At 35.8% G+C, this 26,133-nt stretch overlaps 1 protein-coding gene across 3 annotated transcripts in view; it reads right to left on the reverse strand.

Moving 5' to 3' along the window:
• The window catches only part of LOC138691521 (zinc finger protein ZFP2-like), a 39,799-nt gene that overhangs the window by 13,352 nt on the left and 314 nt on the right, over window positions 1–26,133 (reverse strand). The window contains exons 2-5 of one of the 3 annotated variants that reach the window (XM_069813539.1): window positions 26,006–26,103; window positions 21,691–21,828; window positions 19,225–19,298; window positions 1,913–7,266 (exon numbers count right to left, since the gene is read on the reverse strand). In XM_069813539.1, coding sequence (XP_069669640.1) covers window positions 6,129–7,266; window positions 19,225–19,298; window positions 21,691–21,828; window positions 26,006–26,098 — 1,443 coding nt within the window. In that variant the 5' untranslated portion in view covers window positions 26,099–26,103 and the 3' untranslated portion in view covers window positions 1,913–6,128. Of the gene's footprint in view, window positions 1–1,912; window positions 7,267–11,715; window positions 14,912–19,224; window positions 19,299–21,690; window positions 21,829–26,005; window positions 26,104–26,133 lie in introns of those variants that run through there. The other 2 variants (XM_069813540.1, XR_011329894.1) reach the window with 2 other exon arrangements.

The raw sequence follows: 26,133 nt of genomic DNA on the forward strand, positions 1-26,133 counted from the left end.
TGTTTGGAAACTCCGTTTAACTTGGAGGGCTCTTTCAAATATTTGTTACTGATCTTCATCTCAACATAATGTTGATAGATTGTATTAAGATATTAGTACCATTAAAATTTTATTATGTTCCTAAATGAAAATAATTTGGAAAGGAAACTGATGTCTATTTTCCAAAAAAGGTTTACTATAGAAGTGTATAATATTTTGTTCTTTCATACCTTAATTTATTTGATAATACGATAACTGTTAAAAAATAAGGTTATATGAAAATTAAGAACCTCAACAATTTAAAGATTCGGTGAAAATAAACGAAGGTACGTATGTAATAACTCGGCTAAATCAACATTTGAAACTGATTACAGGATTCAAATGTGTACGAGTAATAAATTAATCCATAAATGCTTTACATAATAAAAAGAACCAGCACCACACCGATAGGTAGCTAATAGCTTTCTTAAGAAAATATTTTCCATTATGTTTAACGTCGTCTTACTAGGAAACTAATACACATAAACTCTTGATTCCTATGTAATGTCGAAGAGACTGCAATTAAGAATGATGTCTCACATTGGCATATTTGAGTAGAGTTGCCTATTTTCTTGCAGTTGAAAGAAGATATCGTAAATTTGATGCATGCCTAACATAACAAGACTTGTCAAATAGGATCACTTCAATAGCATAAGTATGTAATGTACAAAGTGACAAAAAAATTGATTTATTCTTTTGCCTTAAAGCGCACTATAAAACAAAATTTATTTTAATACAGAATGGCGAACTAAAACGGGAACTAAAAGTACCAGTAATCTTAAATCGAATCCAAAAACGTAGCTACACACATCACTGTTTCCAAATATAATGAATTGTGTGCCATTACCAAGCAATGCTTTCACTGAATGTCTCACGATTTTGTAAACATAACAGTTACTTTGTATCATGATAATGTTACACCATGAGTAATATTGCTTGTAATGTAATGAAAAAAGAGGAAGACAGGACAAGGTTCTATGCAGTCTCCTGGGAAAAAAAATTCGTATGTTAGTTAAAGAATAAAAACAAATTATTCATTCCGTTCAAATTTGAATTAACAATCCCAAGTGAATAAGATATTATATCTTAACAGTTTCCTTTAAAACTGGAAATTGTACATTTAACGGTTTGACAAATCGTTGATAAAGTTGGTGTGTAATCAAGATGTATGGAATAGGTAGCTATTGTTCTTATGGGTTTACCTCATAGCTAAGAGACTTATTGATGAAGATGGCCAAAAATACCTTGATGCAAATATTTTTTTATTGGGTTATTTTACGACGCTGTATCAACATCCAGGTTATTTAGCGTCTGAATGATATGAAGTTGAAAATGCTGGTGAAATGAGTCCGGGGTCCAGCACCGAAAGTTACCCAGCATTTGCTCGTATTGGGTTGAGGGAAAACCCCGGAAAAAACCTCAACCAGGTAACTTGCCCCGACCGGAATTCGAACCCGGGCCACCTGGTTTCGCGGCCAGACGCGCTGATCGTTACTCCACAGGTGTGGACTGTTGCAAATATTTCTCACCATAAGTCATGACCGAATTTTGCAGAAAACGAAAATCGCAAGTTTATGTGCAACTGTTAGGTACTAATAGATCTTGCAGCCGAAAAGAGAGGGACTTGTTGGATATGATGGATTATTTATCTAAGAAATGAAAATAAACCTTTTTACAAAATCATCATTCGATATTATTTCAAACATAAGAAATTTGACAGAATAATGGTTGTCATAAAAAGTTTACAAGTAACTTGTAATTTTTAATATTTTACGAAAAATTTATTCTGCATTGAATAATATTGAATTAATTTTTTTATGTAAGACTTGAAGGAAATAATCTGTTTCTATATTCATATTCATTCATTTTGTTCCACTCATTATACTTAGTATATTATAGTTCACATAGCCTGTGACATTTCGTAGTCTTGTGGCACAGATTCATTGCACCCTGTCTCATATTTCATCACAATTTTCATGGTCATGAATGAGTACACGTAAGAAATAACATGAAACATATGTAAAGTTATGGTTACTTTAATAACATTTTTACAACTACAGTGTATGACTACAAAAGTGCTTTTTGATTTACCATAAACCAAGCACACAAAAGATAATGCATATGAATAAGTATGTCTGTAACGATATGTAAAGTCATATAACCTATTCTGATGTTACTTGTCTATAATTCACCAATGGCATTCTTTCACGAATATAAGCCAGTTAACATAAACAAAGGTTGGTTAATCAGCTACAACATTTATGACACAGAATATTTAAGAATTCAAATCACGTGGTAGTCTGGTCTGACAAACGTAGAATTGTAACGAAAGTGATTCTACTGAATTCCTGAATTTTTTAGACACGATGAAGAAGATATAATGTTACGGCCCCATAAGCCACAAGAAATACCAGAAAATAGTTTTAGGATGGCAACGGATTGAATCAATTTCAACGTATGAATCAACTTAATCCTTAGTTGTGAATGCTCAACTTCAAGGTATGTATTTTAGCTGTATATACTTTCTCGTTTTTGTTTCCGTTCCAGGTTTATTGTGGACCATGCCAAAAAGTTTCCCACTGTGTTCTAGGGTCCATGAAATTTCAAGTTAAAAGAGTCAGAGGGACACATCCCACATTCTTCGTATTACCAAATATTTTTGAAAACATTCTTTAAATAATCTTTAAAAACAAACTCGTATCACAGATTTCAGAATTGAAAGTCTCCTCGCGTATAGGCGTTCATGGGTTAATAAGGTACTCGAACGCGAGAACACTTAGCACAAAAACCGCATTAGGAAGATCTGACATGCTTTATAAAAGCAAACGAAATTACAGAAGAGATAGAATGCGAACAACTAGAAACAAAGGGAAAAAACCGTGCATTTCGAGTAGGGATACCCCTCAAATATAATGACAGGATTAACGCACCCGAGTTCTGGCCTGAAGGGGTGCTGGTAAGACGTTATATTTTTCGCTGCCCGAGATACGGAGAAGTTAGACTGCCATCTGCAAGACTCGGAGAGGAATCCCGACAGCTCAGAGAGCAAAACGAAGCTCAAGACCGCAACACCTCCGGTGTAAACGACAAGGAATGACGCCACGTGCACGAAGTAATCGACCGGACACCAACAAACAACAAACAAGAGAGGAAAAACCTACGGATGATACTGTGGAACACAGAAGGACTTACTAATGCACTTTCCCTAACAACACTGAACTTTCTCCAGAAATACGACCTCGCAATATTCACAGAAACGTTCCTCACTAAAGAATGGGGATTAGAGAACTTTTATAGTATTAATAACCTCGCCACCCAAAGCAAACTGGGCCGGCCAAAAGGAGGACTATCCTGCCTCATAACTCCCAGCTTCTCCCCATTCGAAACGCAGGACAAGTCAGAGCACATACTCGCAATCAAAACTAAGATATGCACAATAGTAGGGACATATTTTCAACCAGAGATAGGAGAAACGGACATCATAGACGAAATAATTACAGCCCTTTCCCGAATACCGAAAAGGGAACCAGTCATAATAGCAGGAGATCTCAATTGCCGTATGGATGTATCATCTAAAAAGACAGAAGCAATCTTCGCATTCCTAGCAGAGGAAGGTTTCACCCTAATCAACAGTAAAGACCAGAAGACGTACATAAGCTATAACGGAACAAGCACTATCGACTTGATTTTCATAAACAACGGGATGCAACACATATCTCACAAGGTACTTTCACCTACCAGTAGAAGCTGTGATACAATTCAGGGCATCACGGGAAGAGAAAACTGACAAAAGAGTCCGCATATCAAGGGAGATAAATTTGTCGAAATTACAAGAAACCAACACTCAGCATATAATACAAACCATACAAAGTAACAGCCCCAACGAAGGCCTGGCGGCCATAGAAAACTGCATTAGGGAAGCTACCACACCAGCCACTCCACAATCCAGAAGAGCGAAACCCTGGTTCAACCAGACATGCTACAGGAAAAGGAAAGAGACAATAGCTGCACTACATGAAGCAAAAGTTCATGAATCAGAAGCCAAGCTCAAGAATTATGCCGCGAAAAGAAGAGAGTACAAAGAGCTCATTAAGAGAACTAGGGAGGAGTTCCGTCATGAGGAGGAAAAGAAAATGATTGAGGATGTAGAGAAGGATCCATTCAAAGCATCAAGACCCAAGCAACCCCACTTCCCGAGGAACATACCGATAGAGCTGTGGACACAACATCTCACCAAGGTACTCCAACATAAGGAGACCAGGCCTACGAATGACACCAGTCCCCCGCAAGAGTGGGAACCGATCACAAAGGAAGACATCCTAGAGGCGCTTCAACAATTGAAAGAAAGAAAAGCCGCGGGTCCAGACTGTATATTCAATGAGTCTCTCAAGCAAGCTGCTCCTATACTCGAAGTATGAGCAACCTTCATGACGGAATGCCTGAAGAAAGGGTGTATACCAGACAACTGGAGAAAATCGAAAGTAAAGATGCTCTACAAAGGAAAAGGCGACATAGGAGATCCAAACAACTACAGAGGGATAGCTCTCCAAAGAAATCTTTACAAAACCCTCACAAAAATCATGAACTCGAGACTCACAGCCCTGGTGGATACGAAAATCCCGGAACTGCAATTCGGATTCCGGAGAGGCAGATCGACAACACAAGCCGCGAAATGCCTGCATTACGACATTGTAGACGCCCTCAGACATCCAAAAGGCAATCTATGCACTATTCATAGACTACACCAAGGCCTTTGACCTCATCAGACAAACACTAGTGTCAAAAATGGACGCAATGATCGGAAGGGAACACTACATCGCCCGCATCATCAGGAATATATTACAGAACAATCAAATTGAAATCGATGATGGTATAATGTTATCAGAGCCAATCGAACAAACAAATGGCGTACTCCAGGGCGATCCCCTAAGTCCGCTTTTATTTAACATAGCGACAGCTGACATTGTCTCAACTCTACCAGCGGAGAATGTAAACATGTACGTGTATGCAGACGACATGGTTGCCACATCAACGTGCAAGAAAGAACTGCAGGAAACTTAAAACAAGCTAGTGTTCTGGGCCCGCACAAATGAGATGCACCTGAACCCGCGGAAGACCGTGACAATGACTTTCCGCAAAGGAGGTAGGCCAGCAGCAGATGACATTCTATATCTAGAAGGGGAACCGCTACTTCGAGTGAATAACTTTAAGTATCTAGGTATAACTTTTCAGACCACAGGAACCACATACACGCTACATGTAAAAGACAAAACAATTGCTGCGATTAGAGCCACGAATGACATCAGTCATCTGGGACAGATATCTGTGCACTCAGCATTAAAGCTGTTTCACGCCAAAATCTCACCAATAGTTACATATGGCCTAACACTCATATGGGAACACCTGAATAGAAGCAACCTCAAGGCAATCGAAGCAGTAAAGGAAAGTACCTCAAAAGAGTCCTGTGCATATCGAAATACACTCCGTCACGACTTACGTATGAGCTGGCAAGGGAGCCATTCTACTTAGAGGAACTGCGACTGCAGCTGCAGCTACCATCCACACAGGCATACGAAGAGACAGTGAGAGAATTAGAAGAAAAACGACTGCAAATCTGGAGCGACTTCTACACCACAGACTACAAGAGAATGGATGGCCGCGGGCTACGAGCTGAGACACACGATGACCCGCTTCGCGGTCCATGGATTCCATCACAAAATATGTAGGACAAAGACCTTCCACCTGCCGGCAGAAGACTGCATTTGTGAACTATGCCTGAAGAGTTGTGATAGATATCATGCTATGTGGTGCACACGAAGATCAGTCTCTCTGACACGATTTTGCAACGAGTGATTCTAGCTTCATGCATATTTTGCTTCATTCTCATTATTATTATTATTATTATTATTATTATTATTATTATTATTAAGGTTTGTTTGTGCTTCAGTACAGGAGTACGTAAGTTATAGCTACCAAAGAAACAGATTTAGAAGGTGTGTCGGCTATGTGCAAGAGATCATGGCTTTTCAGACTATTGGGCTCTTAGAGTTACTCAACACGAACACGACATTAGAAACATTTCCCGCCTCTTTGGCGGATATCATTGAATTTTAGGCGCATTTGAAAGGTTTATCGCCTGTGTGACGGCGCTCATGACTTCTTAGATTACTCGAATACGAAAAACACTTTCCACAAATATAACACTTGAAAGGCTTCTCGCCTGAATGGCTGCGTTCATGACTGACCAGGCTACTCGGATCCGAGAAACACTTACCACAAATATCACATTTGAAAGGTTTCTCGCCTGTGTGCAGGCGTTCATGTCTTCTTTGGTTACTCGAACACGAGAAACACATACCACAAACATCACATTTGAAAGGCTTCTCGCCAGTATGTTGGCGTTCATGCCTTTTTACGTCCCTAGACAGCAAGAAACACTTACCACACACAGAACATATGAACGGTTTCTCGCCTGTATGCCAGCGTTCATGACGTCTTAGGTCACCCAAATACGGGAAACACATACCACAAATACCACACTTGAAAGGCTTTTCGCCTGTATGTCGGCGTGCATGCTGTTTTATGTCCCTCGGCATCCAGAAACATTTACCACAAACATCACATTTGAACGGTTTCTTGCCTGCGTGCAGGCGCTCATGACTTCTTAGGTTACTCGGACACGAGAAACACTTACCACAAGCATCACACTTGAAAGGCTTCTCGCCCGTGTGTGTCCGTTCATGCTTTTTTACGTCCCTCGACATCGAGAAATTCTTACCACAAACATCACACTTGAAAGGCTTCTCGCCTGTGTGTCGGCGTTCATGCCTTTTTAAGTCGCTCGACACCGAGAAACATTTACCACAAACATCACATTTGAACGGTTTCTCGCCTGTGTGCCGACGTTCATGACTTCTTAGGTTACCCGAAGCCGAAAAACACTTTCCACATACATCACACTTGAAAGGCTTCTCGCCTGTGTGCACGCGATCATGTTTTCTTAGGTCGCGGGAATCCCAGAAACACTTACCACATAATTCGCATTTGAAAGATTTCTTCTTCAGTTTTGCTGAATTCGAGAAACATGTTTTAGGCAATTCAAATTCCAATTGCTTTTCATCGCCGTGAGTCCGCACAGGTTTTCCCGGGCAACCTGAATTATTGCCAATCTCACACACAGTCCCGTTCTCTTCAAGTGCAAGACTGTCGAATTCTGATGACACAATCCTGTCATTGGTAGCTGCAATCCTGAAGTAAATATACTATCAGTCTATTATATAGTCACAACAAATATACATTAAATTACTGAATATTCAGATCAAAACAAACCCATTTCACCAGGAGGTACATTACCATTAGAGATTCATTCTTGTTAATAATTTTTGAGTAATGTTCAAGGTATAAAAATTCTCAACAATTTGGTCTTCACGTGTACAACAAATTTCATAAGGATTAAACAACGCTTGTCAAATCTTAGGTAGCATTTTTTATATAAATTCTAAATTATAGACATCAGCTCAAAGAATTTGAGTGACCACAAGGGTCCTGAATACAATAAACATGTACAATATAATGTGATGGATACATTAAAGAAATAAGAAAGCTAATTGTTTAAGGCAAATATAAGAGGATTAATGGAAATAGAGATGATGTAATATTTGAAGAGAATCCTTGACAATATTTATAAGGACAGACATTACATAATCAAAAGGAATGTGAAGTTCCTTTAGATAATTCCATGTGAATTTGGTAAATAGAACCTCTACTGCCAAACAGCAAACCAATGACAGACCATTGTTTAAGAGGGACGTTGTACTTTTGAGAAAGATAAGGCAGACAAGGCTCATATATAGACTTCTTCTCAATATCAACTTCGGTGACCTGATTTAGGTTCCCTTCACGGATAGTAGGATCAAGAACAAGAGCCCATTTTAAGCGTCCGTTAATAGCAATAATGTCTGCCCGTCTGAAAGAACCATCTGATAATACACAATGTACTTCCTCATGAATCTCCCAATTTAAAGTTTTTAACGATGTCGCCAAAGCATGTCGTACACGATGATGTCTAGCATTGATCAGCAGCTCGCCTTTCGGGCATTGTACAAGCACGTGTCCAAGTGTCTCAAGCTCGCTACAGTCTGGATGACGACAGCGGGTTGTGCTTAGAGTTCTGTCCGGTATTGCGCGAACCGCCCAAATATTGCTTGACATTTTTAAAGCATTGGTCCATTCTGAGGAAGATAGGCCCTTTCGATTGCTTACCTATGAGTTAGCCTTGGGGAGATCACTATAAACAATAACCCCTTTACCATGCAAGGTATGGTTTGTCCAAGTTTGGAATGCGTCATTTCTTAAGTGTTTACCAATTTTACGACCTGACCAGTTGATAGCATCAATAGTTGTGATATTCAATTTTGACAGAGCAGAAACTTTTTCGCTTACAAAGTCCCTGATATTGTGGAGATGGTAGTCATCAACACAAAGAAGAGTATTACAGATATTTATGTGTTGTACATAAGCTTCCCAAGATGCTTTCATTAACGAAAGACCACGATATTTTTTAGGGGAGTAGAGCATTCCGTCAGGGCAGCCATGAGGAAGACCAAGAAGCTCTTTGCATGCTCCTCTGGTAACTTTATCTAAGTCATAAAGAAATTTGGTTTTGATTTGGTAGAGTGGAGCACACTATAAGGGATAAGTAAGAGTGGGCCAGAGATATTGATTCATAATCGTGATCTTCTGATCAGGTTTTAATAAAGGGGAGAGACAGAGTTTAAAAATATTTTTATTGAATGTGGTAAAAACTGCACATTCATCAAAAACGATTTCATCATTAGAATTAATACCAAGGTATTTAATGCAGTCATTAGGTTTAGAAATGGATTGAATGAGCGAACCATTAGCGGACATGACATTAAACTGGGATAGGACACCACATTTAATCGCTATTAAATTGCACTTGCTAGGGTCAATAGCCAAACCAAGAGTAGAAAGGTTACTTTCTGCTAACTAATCAGCGTTGTAATTCCATTTTCACTACTTGAAATCAAAGCAATGTCATCAGCAAAAGCAACGGCAGAGAGATTGTCTAGAGTAGGATCTAATGAAAAACCATGGGCATGCGATACTTAATCATCAGTAAAGTCCTTAATGACACCGTCGATTGCTAAATTGAATAGAGTAGGAGACAGTAGACTACCCTGAGGAACAATGTCACCTGCTTTACGTTAATTATTTTACGACACAAGCGTTCTATTTTCTGCGATTATTTTGAAATTGGTTATTGGAAATGAGCTATAACTTTGTCTATCCCATACTATTGTGATATATAAATTGTTTATACTTTGTTAAGTTAGTCAATTCAAAATTTGGCACAGAAGCAATTCTGAGTCCACGTCGTAAGTATTATCAACAGGAATCTCAGAAGAGGTTTTATTTATTTATTTCACCCACTCAACAATGTAATTATAGAGTAGAGAAAACTGAAAATAACAGTAGTAATACATATAATTATGGTAATTTAAACTTAAACAGTTACAATCCAATAATACTCAACAATAGATATCAAGCAAATATTAAATGTAAATCTCGGTAAACAAAAACAAAAGTATTTACAGTACAAAGAAAACTTAGATTATATTAAAGTAATAGCACAGTCTAGTATATACAGTCACGAAGCTCGATACTTACTAAATATGCATCCATAGATAGATGCTAACCACCAGGATCGCTACTATCGTCTCATCACAGACTCTTTCCCTAGCAGACGATAAAATGTATTGTACTTTCGATATCGTGTTCTTTTGAAAAAATCAACACCTTCCTTCCACTATTGAAATATGAAATACATAAGATTTATATATTATATTCATAAAGTATATATTATATATTATAAACTCACCTTTCTGGATCTTTCGGAAGAAGGATAACTCTGACCTCTTTTTCTTACTATTTACAGTGCTTATAAACGTCTCCTTGTCCCATATTACGAGTATTATTCAAATTATTGTATTTTAGCCAACCGATAACGAACATTTCACAGTTTATACAACTTTGCACAATGTGAAATACGGCACAGACAATACCTTTTCGATCTAGATCGCCGTAATGTATGTTCCAGTTTTCTGTTTCAGTGTATGGAGCTCAGTGAAATAATTTATTATAACTTTGTTGCGTATCATGGCTAAGTTGTATTTAGTGTAATGTGCTCATAAGTTCCGTTTACTTCTTCTTGCACAATATGTTGCAAAAATAATTACAAAACTGTGTTATTTAATGTGTTAACATAATCTGTTCGCATCAACATTTTAAGTTTAGAATTGAAGGTATTTTGAGGTTTAATAAACATGAATTTATATTGTCATTTTAATTTAGCACATCTAGCCTACCTTCCTTAATTGTAGACAGAAAATTTACCATACCACTCCTATGAAATTAGTGTACATACGATTGTGTTACTTCGTCGCTTAGGTAGTAGATAAATACAGTAATTCAGTACCCTACTGTAGTATTAAAATATAAACAAATTGAATGTCCGGAGTTTCATACATGACATTATGTTTAATTATAATGTATAATTGCGAATATAGGACTATAAGTTCAATATAGTAAACATAACATATAATTTCCATATGACATAACATCAACGAGTTGCATAACATACATAGAGGGCATTGGAGACCACTAAAATTAGACACGAAGAGGCAACTGGTACAGTAAACATAACCTATAGTTTCAACATGTCTAAATATGCGTGTGGTGCAACTGAAAATTATTGAATCGTGCATAAATGAATGTACAAGCATTTCGCAATATTTAATCGAATTAAAGGTAAGTATTACATATACGAACAACGTAATTTTCACAGCAAAAATAATATTACTCGCAAGTGAATTATGTCTGAAATGTCTCATAATAAATGTTTTAAATTTTATTACTGCAATTACACTACATATTAGAGAAATATATGTTACTTTTCATGCATTCAAACTAATTTATATGGTTTAAACGCGAGTCACATGGTCTGTCTTACGGCCTGTATTAGATCACGATGGCAGTGACACAGTCTATTGTTGCTAGTACTCACAGTGCTCAAAGCGGCTAGCAACTATCGCGAGAAATGCAAAAAATCATCCCAAGCTTCGTGACTGTATATAGTAGACTGTGGTAATAGAACAAGTGATGAAATGCAAATAACTAGTCACAGATTAATAACAATAATACAATACTTAATGAAGGACTAGACCTACGTTAAGTCAGTAATGTTAACAGAATTAGGAGTTAGTAATGATAATTCATATGAAATAATTTAAGAAAGAAGAGCAAAAATACAATATACACACCAGTTAAAGACGTATTTATTAGCAAAATTCTTATAGAGTATTTTGAAATCCACCGGTATTTATTTCTCTCAAGAGTGTAGTTCTATCCTGAAAGATGTCAATATTGCTCAGTTTATTATAGGAGAAACAGATTCTAAGAAGTGGAGAGTACTTTTAATAACATGTCCTAGCATAGTTTATATTAAAAGTTTCACTGATCCTACAATTCTCTCTTGGTACATGTATTGTTATCCTAGACAGTAGATGACTATTTACATAACTAGTTAATAAATTATGGAGGCATTTTATATCAATATTATTCCTTCTATGTAGCAAACTTTCAAAATTAAAAAGAGACAAAAGAGATGAGTACGAAATACTACTTTCATTATTCCGGGAGAGATAGTAGCCAAATGATTTAAGAAACAAAAATCTAATGAATATTTTTTGAACACTTTCAATTTTGTTATATTTAATTTGATAGGGGTTCCATACAGTACTACAATATTCAAGTTTTGATCTAGCTGGTGAAAAGAATAGAATTTTTAAATTATCTTGAGAAGAGAATTTTGTGGTATGTCTATAGATCAACCCTAGAAGTTTAAGAGACTGAGACACAAGTTCAAGTATATGGCTGGAAAAATCCATATTATAAGCGAATCGTATGACTAAATCTTTTACTATGTCAGTCATTTCCCCTAATTCCCCACCCATTGAGTATCTGTAAGTAAAATAAGTTCTTTTCCTAGTATTTATCATATAATGACACTTATTTACGTTGAAATACAGGTTATTCTTCAGTGACCACTTGTATAACTCGTTTAGGTCTCTCTGAAGCAAGTGACAGTCATTAGGTGTAGGACAAGATTTAATAATTTTGACACCGTCAGCATACAATAAACATAGTGAGATTGATATCGAGTTCAGTAGGTCATTTATAAATCATAAAAATAAAAGTGGACCCAGATTTGATCCTTGAGGGACCCAGATGTCACTGTGAATTCTTCAGATCGACATTTGTTGAAGACAACAAAGTGTTTGCGCTTTTGATTTGTCAAGAGCAAATTAAAATTCGACTGGGATTTAATTGACTATTACAAGATTAGGAGAAAGTATATAAAGATTAGAAAAACCAAAGTACTCTAATAACAATACGATATTAATTGACTTACTAAAATTCTATTTCACTAATGCTAGCTTCACCAAAACGTTTGAACAGAGCCGCCATTTTGAGTTGACTATCTATGCGGTAAATAAATGAACATAGCAAAACATATTTCCTAGTACCATAAAGAATTTACAGTTTGAAATGTTGGCAAACAAAGAAACAAATGGTAGAGAGGTGATAAAATCAGAAAAAGTGTATAAAGATTAGAAGAAATAAAGACCTCTAATAAATTACATGGTTATTAATTGACTTGTAAAATTCTATTTCACTAATGTTACTTTCACCAAAACGTTTGAATAGAGCTGCCATTTTCAATTGACTATCTATGCGGGAAACGATCACAAAGCATATTTTATAGAACAGTAATGAATCTGCAGTTTGAAATGTTGGCACACAAAGAAACGAATGCTAGGGAACTGATAAAAAGAAACAAATGCTAGCGAAGTGATAAGATTGTAGCAATAATCAGACATGATTAGTTGAAAGACGTCCTTTCGTACCGTTTTATTGGTCGAAAGTATTATGACGTAATAAAAGTGTAATAGTCAAGAGAAAATTTGTATTTGTATTATCTCTAGCTTGGTATTTGTTGTTTTGCGAACGTTAACAAAGTAATAATGCTTTCAAAGCTCTACAATAATATAATATACATTTATAAAAGCATATAGCGCAACCAAAATGTTTTCTTTGCTTTAAGGATAAGTACAGTCATACTCAAAAGCATTAAAACATTCAGTGACAGAATTGAGAGAAGCATAGATGTCTCCAGGAAATTTAGGACTTGTATACCCTACTATTGAATACATTATGGTTGACGAGCAGCTTTTACCTCTACGTGGATGTTGTTCTTTCAATGTATTTATCAAAAATAAATCCAGGAAATCTGGTATAAATGTCTGGGCGTGTGTAGATACAAATACATATCATACTCATAACATGCAAGTATACACAGGAGGGAAACCGGATGACTCTCCAGAGAACAGACAATAACCAAGCAATGAGAACTGGCAAAGATGTTCTACTAGCTCGCTAGGGTACAACAAAGGCTAACAAAGATAACTTCACAGGCTGTAATTTGACAGAGGAACTTTTAGCTCAAAACCTTGCCCTCACTGGAGGAAACAAAATGTTAACATTCCAACCAGTCACAGTAGGGACACGAAGAGAAGGTTTTTCGTGTCGTTTTGGTGTCGTGGTGCTTCGACTCATATTCTATAATCAACTTAATTACTTACTTACTGGCTTTTAAGGAACCCGGAGGTTCATTGCCACCCTCACATAAGCCCGCCATTGGTCCCTATCCTGAGCAAGATTAATCCATTCTCTATCATCATATTCCACGTCCCTCAAATCCATTTTAATATTATATTCCCATCTACATCTCGGCCTCTCTAAAGATCTTTTTCGCTCCGGCCTTCCAACTAACACTCTATGTGCATTTCTGGATTCGCCCATACGTGCTACATGCCCTGCCCATCTCAAACGTCTGGATTTAATGTTCCTGTCAGGTGAAGAATACAATGCGTGGGGTTCTGTGTTGTGGAACTTTCTCCATTCTCCTGTAACTTCATCCCTCTTAGCCCCAAATATTTTCCTAAGCACCTGATTCTCAAACACCCTTAACCTATGTTCCTCTCTCAAAGTGAGAGTCCAAGTTTCACAACCATACAGAACAACCAGTAATATAACTCTTTTATAAATTCTAACTTTCAGATTTTTTGACAGCAGACTGGATGATAAAAGCTTCTCAACCGAATAATAAAAGGCATTTCCCATATTTATTTTGTGTTTAATTTCCTCCCGAGTTTAATTTATATTTGTTACTGTTGCTCCAAGATATTTGAACTTCTCCACCTCTTCAAAAGATAAATTTCCAATTTTTATATCTCCATTTCGTACAATATTCCCGTCACGAGACATAATCATATACTTTGTCTTTTCGGGACTTAATTCCAAAACTATCTCTTTACTTGCTTCCAGTAAAATTCCCGTGTTTTCCCTAATTATTTGGGGATTTTCTCCTAACATATTCACGTCATCTGCATAGACAAGCAGCTGATGTAACCCGTTCAATTCCAAGCCCTCTCTGTTATCCTGGACTTTACTAATGGCATACTCTAGAGCAAAGTTAAAATGTAAAGGTGATAGTGCATCTCCTTGCTTTAGCCCACAGTGAATTCGAAATGCATCTGACAGAAACCGACCTATACGAACATTTTATAATCAAAGACAAAAAGAAAAGACTGTACTGTGTTACTGTCGTCGTAGCTTCATTATAAGTCTTGTTCAAAGGAGGACAACAGTTTCAAGTAGCAAATACACAACTATAACAATATCAACTGTGGATACTGTGCACAAGATGGCTAGAGTGTACACAACTTCTGAGGTGGTGTGTGCGACTGTCCTGCAACATAAATGACGTCAGTGATATGAATGCTCCCAAGATTCCTGAGTAAAAAATGAAGCAAAATCATTATAGGCGCCTATTCCTGCTTGAACTTAGTGACTAGCAGGTTCGTCCCTGCATGGCGCAGAGATCTACGACTGCAGCACTGAAAAAAAGCCAGAGCATGTTTGTATGGAAGCACTTGGTACACACAATCCTTAGAATGAACCCTGCATTAGCCACTGTATCAGCTGGAAATGGAAGGGAAGGTTACACTGCCACATGTGCCCTAGTTTGCCGGACAAGAAACTGACCTCAAGCTTCAAATGATAAATGATATTAAGACATAAAGATTGTATGCGGAGACTAAGAGAAAGGCGGAAAATAGGAAAGACTGGAGAGTACTGGGTTTGCAAAGACAGATCTGTCCTTGAGCAGAACACTAGGAATGAATGAACGATTTGGAGTGTTGGTGTGATGAATACAGTATATGTTCGGTTCAGTGTCTCTTATGGGCTTCCCCTTGTTACTCCACTCAAGCACTTGATTAGGGTTGATCTGTTCCTTATTCTATTAGCGATATTGTCTAATGAAAATGGCATTCCAAACTTTATAGAAATTCGAGTTTGAAGTATATGCAGATGTTGATGGGCCTCTTTTTTGATAATGGAAAATAAATAGACTGGATAAATTTATAAAAACCATTCAAAATAACAATAACTACAGTATAGCACAATAAAGAACCATACTGTAGATCACTATTGATTTCGCATTATAGGCTGTACGCTTTGCAGCAGAAAAGAATGGGCTGACACTTGGTCGTTAGAAATTCTAAGTTCTACCGCGCAATTCACACGAGTAAAAGAACTGCATTTGAAGGCATTGGTGCTCCGTTTGTTCACTGAAACTCGTCCGTCTACAACAGGATTTGCCAAACTTTTCATAGCAAGGGCCACATTAACCATTCGAGGAAGAATCGCGGGCCAAGTCACGTAAGTTTAAATTAAGTGTAATAAACAAAGATCATAAACAATATTAGTACTCAAACTTTGTGTTTTATTGACCTAAAACCTATACTTGTATATTAATAACTCATGCAATAAGTACTTTACAAGTTACAAGTCATAGTCAGTGATTTTTCACACGCATAATTTGACGCAAAGTCTTTCAAATTAGAATATGTCACTCGGCAGACAGTTGTAAAAATCCAACAATTTACATTCCTTCAGAATGTCATTACCAGGGAACGGATTTATATGGACTAAAAATATATGAAATATGTAAATATATATGTAGTTATTTTTACCAAAATATGGAATTAAATATGGATTTTTACCAAAATATGGAATTAAATATGGACTTAAAATTATAAAAAAATGACTATGTACGTTAAATATTGGTACATTTTAATCAAAGTAAACAAAAAATATAATGGACGTACCTTATCTTCCAATGTAGTTTCAACAAAACACAATTTTTATTGTCTGTTACCATAACAATAGGTTACAAACATTTCTTTCAAGTGCTGAAAAGTGAATCTTCTTCTATTGTCTCTGAGGATAGATTTATACTGACTAAAAGAGCGTTCGACGTCACAAGAAGTAACTGGTACATAATTCAATTTCACAATGTCTGCTGGGGATAAGTCCAAGTTAATCTTCACTGTTGATTCACCACTCATCACAGCAACAACCTTTTGTAGTTCTTCATATCCAGGGTTTTTTGAAAGTACAGTGTCCACCTTAGCTCTTACTGCATCTGCAACTTTACCTCTACCACGATTCAGTTGTTCCACAGTACTATTTATAATTTCAAAACTTTCAGATAGTGAAAGGTGCCTATTTTGGAGACTTTTGAGCGTTTTTATGATGCATGAAAATGTATGCTGAATGTGAGCTAAGTCATTCTTCACACTTATGTCACAGGTAACTGTTTTCGCAGTATCAATTGAGACTGCATCTTCAGAGTCCAATGCAAGGAGAACATTGTTAATAGAGTCTATATGTTCGGCATAATATTCAACTGCTTCTAGCCATGTACCCCATCTAGTTAAAATTGGCTTTGGTGGCAATGGAATTTCAGGGTACATTTCTTTCAACACGTTAACTCTACTGGGAGCTTTGAGAAATACTTTTTTCACTGATGAAATCAACAAATCTACTTTAGGGAAATTGTCTCTGACCACTTCTGCCACACGATGAAATGCATGCGCCACACAAGTAAAATGAGTCAATTTAGGATATACAACAGATAATGCTTGTCCAGCTTTGACCATATAAGGGGCAGCATCGCTAATAAAGAATAACACATTATCGTACATAATACCCTTTGGCCACAGGATACCCATAGCTTCGTTGAACAGTTTAACTATAGTTTTGTTATTGCACTTTTCTAGAACATCACAATGTAAAAGAATTCGTTCAGAATATTGTTCACTTAACAAACCGATAACTACATTACCAACAAGTCTACCTTCTTTGTCGGGAGTCTCATCAATGGAAACCCAAATTGAACTATCTTTAATTTCATCTCTTATCTTCTGTATTGTCTCATCGTAGATGGATGGAGCATACGTCTTCCTAAGTGTTGACTCATCCGGGATTGTATGTTGAGTATATTTTTCAAGGAATTCCCTGAAGACCTTATTCTTTAGTTTGTAGAGAGGAATATCAGCAGAGATGAGAGAACGGCACAGGTCGATGTTAAACTCAGATCTTACATTCGATGTTGTTGGTTGTGTTAAAAACAATTGTCTCTGCTTGGAATTTAGTTGTTTGTTGGCCTGATGTTTACTAGTTGTAATGTGTTGTTGCACCAGGAACTTTTGTGTAGATGATACTGCACACTGACACAAATTACAAAATAATATTTTATTGTCAGTTGATAAACCATCTTCTTTAAATTCTGAAATGTAACTTGTTAGTTTTGATTTTAAATTGACTGAATGACGTACTTTTGGCATATTTACCGTCTTTATAGTATGATTTACAAAACTGAACCTATGTGTACTCTGACTGGCATTTAACTGTTGAGCTGCACAACTGAAGTCTGTTAAAAATTTTAAATTAAATTAATACAGTTTTGTAACTTACTTTCCCATTGTTGATAGGACTGCTAATTTTCAAATAACTCTGATGTTAAAGGGATTACTGAACATGTGTTTAAATCTCTATTGTTGAAATGTATTTTTAAAAGTTAATGGAATTTTGTTTTGTTTTATTGTTAAACCTAATATAATATGGACTGTTTTATATGAAATATGGAAAATATATGGAAATTAACGAAAATATGTACTAAACTCTAAAATATGGAAAAATATGGAAAATAAAAGTAGGATTTTTCAACCCTACACATTGTGAAACATAAAGATAATGCAAAATATAAATTATATTAGCTTTATAAGTAAATATGTATTTACATATAAATCCTTTCCCTGGTCATTACACTGTACTTCAATAACTTCTAGCTGCATTACACGTGACAATTTCACTACATCGCATTCGAATGTGTTTTAGAACAATCTGATATTCTCTGCATTGGCATCGAGATCAGAAAAACAGTTCTAAAACTGTTGTTGAAGAGAGTGCATAACCTGCTAACAAAGAGGAACCGGAAATTTTGTTGTGCCTTCCATGCTGAAATTATCTCAGCATGGGAAATGAATGAAGCTGTTGTTCACAAGTTGGGATTGAAAAATCACCAATTTCTTTCTGAATCCCTCCACATGAGAGTCGAGTTCAGAGATCAATCTTCCTTCTCTTTATAACCTAAGATTGCAGTCATTCGAACAGAAAGAAATCGGAACCTGGTGGAACATTGTTTAGAACCATTGTGTGTATTATTGCAGTTGTAATTCCAGTGATGTGAAAGACTGATGTCTTTAACCGCTTTAGAATGCATGAACTAACGGACAAACAAACAAACAAATAAATGAGTAAATAAATAAAACAGGGAAATTAGACTTCCTAAACGTGATGAGTTGTTTGCAGAAAAACTCTTGGAATGGACTTAAAATGGTAGTTTATTAGTTACTAGGGAATTACAAAAACTTCAATTACGTATAAAGAAACTGTAGAAATGAAGTTAAAGACTTCAAGACCCTAGGATGCAATCTAAGAGTAGGCATGTCCATCTACATAATTTTCTTGAAAATCTAGGCACTTTTAGTGAAGAACATGAAGAAAGGTTTGAACAGTACTTATGCAAACCAGATATCAAGAGAAGTGGAGTGTGAATGTGAAGTTCTTCTGAAGCTGCTTCTGAATAGTCAAGAAAACGGTCACTTCAAACACAATGAACTCTCTACGTGAAGACTAGTACACAACACTCACCTTTCGGCAAAAACCTCGTTGTCCTCTGCCATCACTTCCACCCCTGGCTCCTCATAGAAGTCACTCTGCTTCTCCTACAAATACAGAGCAAATAAAACAAAAAGATTGTTTAATTTACATGAATAAAAGCGCATCGATTTTACTTGCCACACACCTCCATTTGTCTTATTAGGCGTAGCAGAATCTTAGCTAATAAAAGACAATTCAAGGGGCATATATTTCTTCATGGGCCACGTCTTTTTCTTGTAGAGCAGCTTTTTTTTTTTAAACTTTTTTCAACATGTGGCACACCCAAAATGGACCAGTAATTTAAAATGCTATGGCACACTTCGTTGTTACCAAGCAGGGGGGGAATTTCGAGAGTTTACAAATAAATGAGGACACTTTTCTTTTAAGTAAGATATTTTACGACGCTTTATCAACATCTTAGGTTATCTGGTGTGTGAATGAGATGATGGTGAAAATAGTGGTGAAATGAGTCCTGGCTCCAGCACCGGAAGGTTACCCAGCATTTGCTCATATTGCGTTGAGAGAAAATCCCGGAAAAACCTCAATCAGGGAACTTGTCCCGAACGGGAATCGAACACTGGCCATCAGGGTTCGCGGCCAGACGCGCTAACCATTACTGCACAAGTATGAACAAATGAGATTACTATAAAATACAAATAAATGAGGTATATGTATATACATTGATACAATAAATATATTTTCAATTTTATATGAGTTATTTATGAGTCAACATACCAGAGAATGATAATATGATGAACGGTGAAAAGGCACATGGTGCGAAAGATGTTGAGAAGAGAAACAAAATACATATTACTCACAAAATAAGTAACACAATTTTTGTATTTTAATTAATCTCTATCATAGAAACGCCAAATTTAATGACAGAAAATTATTCCAATGCAATATCAGCGTGATAATTAACTTGTTATTTAGGAAATTTGAAAACATACAACATCATTACATGTGTTTCTAAGGCATTTAATGCACGAAACATTTTCTTTCATAATGCCAAGAACATAGCGATATTTTTAAACATTGACACGATATTTTAATTTTATGAACTGGTTACACTAGATGTGTGTCAGTCATTCTCTTCTCTGCTGCTCGCACACCTACACTGTGTTCACTCAAGGCTGACTTGAGGTGCATTCAGTATTCTTCCCCACATCAGCGGATCTTTCGAGTGTGCCGTGGCAAACTGGAGGAAAATTACTGTTCTATAATAACTCCTGTATAATAGCAGAAATTATCTATAAACGAATAATTCAATTTAAAGTGACGAACTTGGTGGATTTTGTAAATGATTTATTTTACGACACTTTATCAACTGCAATGGTTATCTAATATCTTAATGGAATGACGGTGATAAAATCAGCGAAATGAATCAAAGGTCCATTACCGAAAGGTACTAAGCATTTGTCCTAAACGGTATAACAAATAACCCCAGAAAAAACTTCAAACAGATAATTCGTCGCCGCAGATATCTGGACGTCGGTGCACCAATTTTATGGTCACACATGGTAATCGTAACACCACATCTTATGACAAAAAGTCGCATAATTTCCCTTTTGTTAACACTGTCTAAACTATGTCTTTGCATGGCTTCAAATTTTTACATTACCAGGTATATATGCTCTGGTTCAGAAAATAACTTGATAACTTTCCGAAGAATTTTAAATAAGTTGGTGACTACTGATAAGAAGTACAAGAAAATTCAAATTCATTGTTTATTTCTACTCATTTTAAAACTGGTAAATTAATGTTTCTAATTTTACGTTTGTCTACGTGCATTAAAATTAAATGTACTTCAATGAGAGAATAAGTGCGAATAAAATAAACAACAGTTCCATGCATGCTGCATCTACACATAGGTATCAGAACATATTGCATAATTTAGAACATACTCTGGAATTCACTCAAAAATCAGTTACATAATTAATCTTAACGTTATAAAATATATTTTATCAATGGGTAAGACAACATTCTATAAAGGAAATATTGCAAATACCTAAATATTTTAAAACAAGAGGTGATAAACTGATGAAGCCACGAGATAATGTTTGTAGATAAGTCTACAGCAAAATCAATTATTTGGAAACTGTAACAAGTATTAAGAATTTTAGTCAAAGACACAGAGAAGACGAAAAGAAGTCATGCCCTTAAGAACAACATTTTTTCAAAGCCACTGTGGGAAAGTGTTGCTTGGCAACAATGAAGAGCAAGCATAACAAGCAATTTCCTTTTCGTATTTAAAACGTAAACTGTGACAAAATTCCAACACTAGTTCTCTGCAACATGACATCACTTGTAATAAAAACTAGTGTTAAGTTCTTTGTCTCTATAATAGAGTAAAAGGCACTACAAGTACTGTTGTAAAGAGGTAGTGTCTGTTACAATCAAAATGCAACATAAACACTGGAAATAGAACACACAGTGCATTTCTTGTGCTCCACTTACCTCAGGTTCACGTTTCACCATAGGGAACGAAACTGGCAGCAGAACTTCCTCAAATTTTATCTCAGATGTGAGATCATGGCTCTGGTCCACATATTCCTCCTTTATATAAGTCACATGCTGATCCACAAGATTCCGTTCCTGCAGCACAAACAGATATCTTAAATGAACAATTTATTACAGAATGTTAGAAGACAACTTCTATTGTTATCAGCTGCTCTGTATTTGCTGATATGCGTCAGCATGATCAGAACCCACTCCACGTGCTTTACACTGTGACGAACAGGGTCAGGATTCATATGAAAACGTATATTATCTATGCAAAAGCATTAGTCAAGTGCAGTTTAAATAAATTAAGAGATTTTACTTGATTATTTAATGACGGTGCAACAACTACTAGATTTGTTAGCGTCGATGATAGGTGATAGAGAGATGGTAATTGGAGACATGAGGCAGAGGACTCGACACAGATTACGTAACAGTCACATTATGATTCGGGAAAACCTCGGAAAAACCCAACCACGGAATCAGCCCAAACGTGAATCGAACCCGCGCCCGAACGCAACTCCAGATCGGCAGCAAGCGTCTTAGCCAACTGAGCCACGTGAGTGGCTTCATTGAAGAGCTCGGAGAACAGAAACACATCATAAAGTAATAATAATTTATTTAACCTGGCAGAACTTAAGGCCAGCAGTCGACCTGGTTGGCGAGTTGCTATAGTGCTGGCCTTCTATGCCCAAGGTTGCGGGTTCGATCCCGGGCCAGGTCGATGTCATTTAAGTGTGCTTAATTGCTACAGGCTCATGTCAGTAGATTTACTGGCATGTAAAAGAACTCCTGCGGTATAAAATTCCGGCACATCCGGCGACGCTGATATAACCTCTGCAGTTGCGAACGTTGTTAAATAAAACATAACATTTTTTAACTTAAGGCCAGTAGGCCTTCTTTTCCGTCTAGCGAGACTCTAATTCTAACTGAATACAACTGGCTTACATAGTTATAGTTATTACTTTAATATTTAGACCATAAGAAAGCATGAAAGTGAATAATGAAAGTTAGATAAGTAATGTTAGTGAGGCAGTGATAAACACTGGTAAGAAATAATAGTAATAATAATAATAATAATAATAATAATAATAATAATAATAATAATAATAATAATAAGAGGAAGAAGGACAATAATAATAATAACAATAATAATAATGATGATAATCGTAATAATTAATATACTGCTAAGCTACTGGACCTTCTATACTATCCTACTGCAACTACTTGAAAACTAAATGCGTGGTGAAACATTTAATTATATTGTACATACGCATCACAAATGATGAACCACAAAATCATAGATCAACTCTGGTAGTCACATTTTAACCTTATAAGTTACATTGGAAGCCAGCGTATTAAGCGTCGATCCTGTATATAGTTTACAAAATACGATTTATTTTAGAAAAACCATAAAGAACAAAATTTAGCATGTTAGGTAACTACAGAGGTCGCAAGTAGAAGCACAGTATAAAGAAGATACAATAAAGACAAGTAGGCCATTTCGTGGGAACAAATTCAGAGTGCGCATGTGACGAAACCGGGTGTATTATCTGGAACCTCCACCAGATGGTTCTCCATCTACGACAGAATTGGCATAATTTAACATTAACTGAAAAGATTTATTACTCATATTTTAACAATTTGAAAGACATGAGGCAAAGGAATGGTAACATAATCATAATAATAATTACTTCCGTATGTAAACATCATGAAAACATTCACTAATTGACGCTAATTTTAAAGTCACTGGTAGATGATTATGTTGGTAATGTAATATTGAACCATTCGCTACATAGATCACGACATTCGTTTCGATGAAGTTACGACGTCAACAATGGATATAATAAAATTTTGTTGACTAGCTAATAACATTGTATTAGTGATGGATATTATTTCATACCAGTAACGTTATACTTAGGCCTACATGATTATTCCTATTATTGATAGTACTGTAGTATTTTGTATATTGATATTGATTTTGGTTTCCAAATTCGAATTAACATACACATTAAAATTTCTAACTGTATCAGTTGAATAGAATGTCCTCAAAGAGACTACTGTATGTGAAAGAAAACATAACCTCGGCTACATAATAATTACCCGGCAATGTAGGTGTATAGCTAGGTCTTGGATCTATCTATGAGAGAGTGATTGAAAAAATTCAAAAGTTGATATGAGCAATGACTCTTGCCGTGTAGTAACATGCCATAGTTTGATCTCCGTGAGTGCATTATTTCCTGGGTTCGAGGCTTGTATAGAGATAAGTAATTAGTAAGCGTATGAAGGAGTTAAAAATGTCAAGATTTACATACATAACCTAATGATTTTTGCCCATAGTAATAAGGCAGCTTTGTAAGTGAATTATTTTCAGAGTTCGACTCTTACAAAATTATAAGACGTAATTAGGGTTTGGTGTAGGCTCTTGTGTCTAGCTATGGGGTTAAGAATTTGTATTACTGACTACAAAAAAATCCTTTACGAGAATGGAAGAAGGTAAGAATTTGTTAATTCAAATGTGTTACTGCAATATATCTTTTACGAAAATGGAAGAAGGTAAGAATATTGTAATTCAAACATAGCCTATTATAGCAAAGTAAAAGTGAAAGAAGTTACCAGGATTTAACTGTCGCCAGTTAAACATTGTCCTCCAAGTGCTGCACTCCATAATGATTTAAGGATTACATAGGCTAACTATGTTATAAAAGTTGCAGTAGATTATTGTTGTTATTATTATTATTATTATTATTATTATTATTATTATTCACTCTTTGTACGCCTAGGTAGTTAGGCCTACAACTAGTAGCTCACATTGGATATATAGTGAACACACTTTTTAAATTATAACAGGTTACCTCGAATTTTTGTTTATTTATTAACCTCTCATAAAACACTGCACACCTAATCAAACCTAACTTAACCTCTCATAAAATACTACACACCTAATCAAACCTAACCTCACAAATAATACTATACATCTAATTAAACCTAACCTAACCTGTCACATAATATACACCTAATCTAACCTAACCTGTCCTGTCACATAGTACACTAACACCTAATCAAACCGAACCTAACACAATATACATTTAATCTAACATGTGTCGTGGCTGTGATAAAAGTATTGAAAATTGGTCTACAGAGCCACATTGGCAGTGATAAAAGTGTGCACACTCTACCTTGTCCACTATTTATTTATCTACCTTTGTGCCTTCAGTAAAAAAACATGCGTTTTAATTATTTTTAATTTCAATAGATTTTGTACATAAGTACTTACGCGGTATTCTGAACTATAGCGAATACTTTTTTTAAGAGACTACTTTCGCATTTTTACTTGATCTATATGTTAAATAACATATGCTACAACGAAAGTACTCGTCTTTCAAGAAAGCACTTCCGTATTTTTAGTGCACGAAAATATCTTTTTACGAAAGTCTAAAACTCGTCTTTTACGAAATAACTTTCTCTGTACTAATGTTGTATTTAGTGCAAAGAAAATACTAGTCTTTTAAGAAAGCACTTCCGTATTTTTTGTGTAGGAAAATTCTCTTTTTTTATGAAAATAATTTCGTAGTTGAAAATTCGTCTTTTACGAAAGCACTTTCGTAATTTTTAATGCAAACGTATGCAGAGCATATGCGTTTAGGCATTATACAATCGTCCATGGATTTATGCAACAATGCCCTAATCCATATAGGCCTACACGGATTATTATAGTTACATCATGAGCAGTTTCGCTCTTTAAGCCTTTCATATGTTGCCATTACTGGTATGGTATCCTAGTGTAAAATTTTGGAACTCGTGTGAAGATGACAATCGCTTCCAATATGGTTATCTGCAAATCCGATCCAATTACGCAACATTTATGTATAATATCCAAAATTCCCTTTGTTATGATTATTAGTCATAAAATTCATAGACGTAATGGAAAAAATGTCTTCTTCAATAATACAAGAAATGTTATAACTGCTTTGTGTGCTGTGAAGGTAGTGTATAATGGTAGTCTTAAGTCCTGGTGAATTTTCGGAGCAATTCGAAATGGCGTGCCCAAGCTTCACAATTAATATTAAATTAGGAACTCTGATCAACTTTCAAATGGCTTTTCCGTGAAAGATAGTACAAGATGTGTTATGGTGACAAATAAGACGAGGACGTGCAAGATTTTTTTTCATTAAGTCATTGAATATAATTTGAGAGATGAACACTTTATGTCAAATTTATATTTATATAAATGTCGCATACACAAAACAGATAATAATGGCTTATAATATACCTCTAATATAGGTTTCTTCTCATCCTCATCTGTGTCGTGACTTGTTTCTAGAGTCAGTGGGTCGACCTCGAGTTCCGCCTTGACCACATCCATCGTAACTGAAAGAATTAAGAAACTAACATCCATTT

This window comes from Periplaneta americana, chromosome 16 (assembly GCF_040183065.1).
Source record: "Periplaneta americana isolate PAMFEO1 chromosome 16, P.americana_PAMFEO1_priV1, whole genome shotgun sequence".
Lineage (NCBI taxonomy): Eukaryota > Metazoa > Arthropoda > Insecta > Blattodea > Blattidae > Periplaneta > Periplaneta americana.